A 5,251-nucleotide genomic window follows, 5' to 3' on the forward strand; every position below is an offset into this window, starting at 1 on the left:
GTGTGTGTGTGTCTGTGTGTGTGTGTGTGTGTGTGTCTGTGTGTGTGATGATATTCACCAATATATAACTTAGTATCCACATGTCTTTTTGGTTTTGTACATCATGGTTCTACTTTTTTCTTCTTCTACTTCCAGGCTCACCTATCAAGCATGAAAAGCGCACACCATTTTCTCCATCTCTCCTGACGTCGACCACCACAATGGTGCCTTCGGAGAGAGTTGACGCCATAGATAACCACAGCAGTGGTGCAAATATCAGTGGTGGTGGTGGTAGTGGTGGGGTCACCACCAACCACGTCAGCAGCAACACTAGCCACGACAACTCAAATGTCGCCGGAGGCTGCCCAACCACGGTGGGTGGCAGCAACAACGGGAATAGCGTTCATTCCAGGACTCCGGACGTTGAACCCGGTGACCCCAAAGGACCGCCCACTCGCCAAGAGTGCTCAAAGGTAACGATCTAACACACCTTTTCCCCCCTTTTTTGTTCGACAGGAGCAGCATTGTAACGGGGTGTTTTTCGTGACATGGTTAGGCTCTTTTGACGTCGCACGTATCTGACGATAGTTCTCTTCCCTTTGTTCCTGGGTTTTTTTCTGGGTTTTCTTATTTTTAGTTTTTTAAAGAATTAAATGGAGTATTTCTGTCTATCAGCTGGGATGTTGTAGCATTTCACTCGTCCTTAGTTGGGCGAAACAGACAGACAAAGCTAAAGTAGACCGCCTCCTGAATTTTCTAAATATTGTGTTGATGGGGGCGAAAAACGCTTACAAAAAATAGTTTCAGGTGTATATTATATCATTTTAAAAGGGATCCCAAAGCTATCGGGTGAGGGAGAGCTTTTTTCCCCCTTAACATGACTCTCAAGAGACATATCGACACCAAAGAAAATTGAACCGAGTGCCAATTCAGTGTGGAGAAAAGGCGCCTCCCTTCCTTAGGTCATTGACATAGTAGGGTACAACTACTGTCACCCATTCAAAGGAGGGAGCTTATGCCCCTCTTGATGGAACATGGAACTAATTTATGTTCTTCGCTCGCTATGCGACAAGCGTGTTGTTGGATTGAACTATGCATAAGTGAGTAGATTTTTAAAAAACAATTTGGGTTTGCTTTGCCCCATATAAAATTTAAAGTGAGCATATAGTTATAGTCTTGTATCTCTTCCATTCTTAGGCCTACTAAACCTCACATTTAACTTGCTTTGATGATCACCTGTCCAAAACAATCACCCGTTCAAACAACCACTTCCAACTCCCTCCCCCCCCCCCCTTGAATTTGTTATATTATTACAATGACACTCTCCGAGACGTCCACCTATCCAGAAAACAACTTTTCTCTTCGACAATGGATGTCTGTCTTGAACAATTTTGACTATACTTCCTTCTGCCAATCTGTTCATTCCAATCTTATCTTCTCAGTTTCCCAGGGGATACATAAATGGACCACTTATTTGGCGCTCTAATTATCATTTATTTTGATGTATAAATTTCTCTCTACTTATTGGCAGTTGAGTGAATCTGGGAGTAAGGTTAAGCACCTTTCCCAAGGATGAGGATGCAGGTTGCTCGTCTGCTATGGGGCCAGCGATCGAATCCCTGATTGTAAAAGGGAATGCATTCTTATTCAATAGGTCCCGTCTGTAGGGAAGGGGTGGTCTGCCAAGTCAGACAGACCAGACTTTTTCTATTGACGGAAATCGGCTTGAATACAATTTGACCACGACAGGAAATAGTCCCCCGTACACAATAAGTATGTACTAATGAACATGGGTCTTTGTTAACGGGCTCTACCAAAACAAGTACTTTTGTTAAAGAATTATGATCCAAGTACCGTACCAATGGAGCTCCACACATACTATTTAATCATTTCACTGTGACATTATTATGATTAAAGAGGGAAAGTAATATATCCCTATTTTTCACTCAAATGTTTGTTTGGTGGTTTTTTTAATTTTACCTTGCGGTTTCATTTTTCCCCCTCTATTGTTTTTACCTTGTGGGTTATTTCTCCGTAAGTCACATTGGCCTCGACCCAGAAATAATCAAATGATTGCTTTTAGACCAATCGAGCTACATTGAGCTAACTTGTGTGAAAGCAGCAGGGGGAAATCCGGAGAATCTTCTCGTTGCCATTCTTCCGAAACCACATAAACAACGGGAAGGTTTCGAAAACGTGTACAGCTCACTAAAACCATTTGACATAGATCTAGTCCAATGATGTGTACTCTTTGCCTCGTGACGTAGGAGGCAGACACAACCTTCGATGTCTTTCAGTCTTGTCCTATTTTTTCGGTGGGGAGCGAGCGATTCTTAGCAAAAACAATTTTGTTCTACTGGCCTTGGTCTTTTCAGATGATATCCTTGTTTTGTGCAATCCCAACGCCCTGCAAACGAAGAGAGAGAGAGAGAGAGAGAGAGAGAGAGAGAGAGAGAGAGAGAGAGAGAGAGAGAGAGAGAGACTTTGGAAATGCAAGGGGCGAGAATGACATGAAACAAATTTAATATGTGTTGTTTTTGCAATACTGAAAGCTGCATATAAAACTGCACGCCTTTATATAATACCTATTCAACCCTTCAGTTTTCTCTTATAATAGTAATCGTCGTCCTCATTTTCCCCCTTCTCCTCCTCCTCCTCCTCCTCCTCCTCCTGCTTCTCCTTCTTCTTCTTCTTCTCCTCTTGTTCTTCCGCTTTCTCCTCCTGTTCTTCCTCCTCCTGACAGAGAAAAGACAACAAATGGAGTGTTCATTTAATTTCAACACAGAAATGAATCTTTTAAAATGTAAATCATTAAGACTGCAGATAATGTTGTTTTGTTTAATGACAGTCTTGTGTCCCTTTTAAACAATGGATCTCATGACTTATCAAACAAAGAGACAGCAACATACGACGTTCATAATAGTGCACAGTACACCTTCTTGACAGCATCTGAGACTGGTTTGAACCCGGGCGGCCCGTATTTCATTTTCCAGACAACGACCGGCTGTTTACCGCGAACGAAAATGAAAAGCCAAGACGATGAATCTTAAGCAAATCTTCCTCAAAGAAAAGGAAAGGAAAGGGCATTGGTTGGTGTGGGTAGTATCGACTGGATCGTCTTTAATTAAGGAAGTCGGAGCTAAGCACAAATGTGGGAATCGATTCTGTGTCCTCCACGTACTGTGCACTCTTGTGTCAGCCAATCAAGCTGCGTCTTTTGTGTGTCACCGTTCAGTGGGTCGCCCTGGTACCCAGAAGGACGACTCTGGGGGTCACCGAGTTTGGACAGCAAACAAAGAAGGTCCATTGTCGAGCAGAAAGCTCTCCCCGTGTTATGAAAAGGATATGAGTGAGTTCGATTACCAGTCCCAGTGGGTATGATATTATATCCGTTGGAAACGTATTATACCCCCATTACAATCGATTGAGGTGGAGAATGTTAACGGTAACAATTAGCCCCCATCAGGCAGCAACATTGTATTCCCATGGGCGACTGATGTTGTACTTTGGAATCAGCAGGTTTGTCCAAGCACCTGTGAATTATGACCTTTCGTTATTACTTTTAGTAAGAGTTTTATGGCACGTGTAACTCAATTGTGTCATACAAGTGCCAAAGATAGAGGTGTTGCCAGAGAGTAACATTTTTTTTAAAAGAGGAGAGATACAGCAATGCCATCACTTCTGTCCCACGTTGCATCTCTTTGGAAGCGTCTTTGACGCCAGCTACGAGTATTGTAAGTGAACAACATTTAGGCTCTTCGGTGTCGTATACAGAAGACCTGAGTCTGCATACCGAGTTGAGAGAATCTTAATAGAGTATCTCAGTCTTTCTGCTTGGAAATTGTATCCCTCTCAGCCCTGGTTGGCCCTGACAAGCAGGATCGGATGCCTGCTCCTTTAATTGTGTCAATTGGGTTGTAAAACCCATTAGGTCTTGGACATTACATACCATTTTAACATCTACGGGAAAGTGGGGAGTTGCTGATGTTTTGAATCATGGGTCTCGAATAGATATAAAAAGATGTAAAAGTCGGGAAAAAGTCTTAATTTAGATTTAGTAAGAGTTCAGCGGCCCTTGCAACACATTTATAAAGCCATATATATGCCATATAGGTGCCGAAGATTGGAAGTGTTACAAGAGAGTAACAAACAAAACGAACAAAAAAGGAGGATAGTTAACCACTTCAGATCACGCGCCAACCACCCACTGAAAAAGGTCTACGTAGTAACTAAACGCGTAAACACTATGATATCGTAATCGTGGCTGATGTTAATGTTGATGAACTATACTACACGAAGAGTTAACACGATGACGGCCACATTTCGCCAGAGACAGAGAATAGGGTATAGCAACACTGACAAGAAATATAAGGTGCAGACTACATCAAAGTGATAGTTCACCATCAGCCGGGACACGAATCATCAGACAGCCACAAGTACAGAGGATTGTCTGAACAACCAGGGGCTATGATGTGTTCACAAGATCACTCGCTCTTGACCCCATCTCTGTGGTCAAAGCTTTTGTGTCTTCAGCGTAGCAGAAGGAAGTGCTTGACACTTCCACACGCGCAGACATGTTCCGATCCACAGTGTCAGTGAAGTCACCATGTCCCCAAGCGGACGTCTTCTCTACATCCCCCCCCCCCTTTCCCCTATATCCTCTCCGCCTTAAAAAACTTAATTTACTTTTACTTTTTTCTTCCGCCTGTACAGGTGGGTGTCACGGGGAGACACAGGCGTCCGTCTGCAGCAAGGCGAGTGGCCTGCAGGGGAGACATCCCTTAAAATACAACAACATAAAAAACAAGGACAAGCAAACAAACGAAAACTAACCAAACTAAGAAAATACGAGTAAAATAAAAACGCATAGGTTTCACAGTGAGTTCTTTGCAGGTGCTCTTATGTGGTTTGCTCTTTCTTTCCTATCAAATATCTACCGTCCTTATCTCTCCTCTTTCTTTTTTGTGTTTGTTACTCTCTTGTAATACCTCTAATCTTTGGCATATCTATGACTTTTGTTGCGTTGCAAGTGCTGTAAAACTCTTTCTTAAACTAAAAACTAATAGGTTTCACACCTGACAACCGCAAGAATGGAAACAACGCAACCCACGCTTAAAGATTGGGGGTTGGGGGTGTAGAAAAATCTCAAATGATTCTTTATCAGTCTTCATCTGAATGCATATTAAGTATAGATATATATATTTGTGTGTGTGTGTGTGTGTGTGTGTGTGTGCGTGTGTGTGTGTGTGTGTGTGTGTGTGTGTGTGTGTGT

The 5,251-nt window shown here is 42.6% G+C and overlaps 1 protein-coding gene across 2 annotated transcripts in view; it reads left to right on the top strand.

The window, feature by feature from the left end:
- Window positions 1-5,251, top strand: part of LOC101863735 (regulator of G-protein signaling 9-binding protein) — an 88,167-nt gene that overhangs the window by 68,708 nt on the left and 14,208 nt on the right. For both annotated transcript variants that reach the window (XM_005094789.3, XM_013080503.2), the window contains exon 2: window positions 136-452. In XM_005094789.3, coding sequence (XP_005094846.1) covers window positions 201-452 — 252 coding nt within the window. In that variant the 5' untranslated portion in view covers window positions 136-200. The remainder of the gene's footprint in view (window positions 1-135; window positions 453-5,251) is intronic.

The sequence above is a fragment of the Aplysia californica genome, unplaced genomic scaffold (assembly GCF_000002075.1).
Source record: "Aplysia californica isolate F4 #8 unplaced genomic scaffold, AplCal3.0 scaffold00089, whole genome shotgun sequence".
In the NCBI taxonomy this organism is placed as follows: domain Eukaryota; kingdom Metazoa; phylum Mollusca; class Gastropoda; order Aplysiida; family Aplysiidae; genus Aplysia; species Aplysia californica.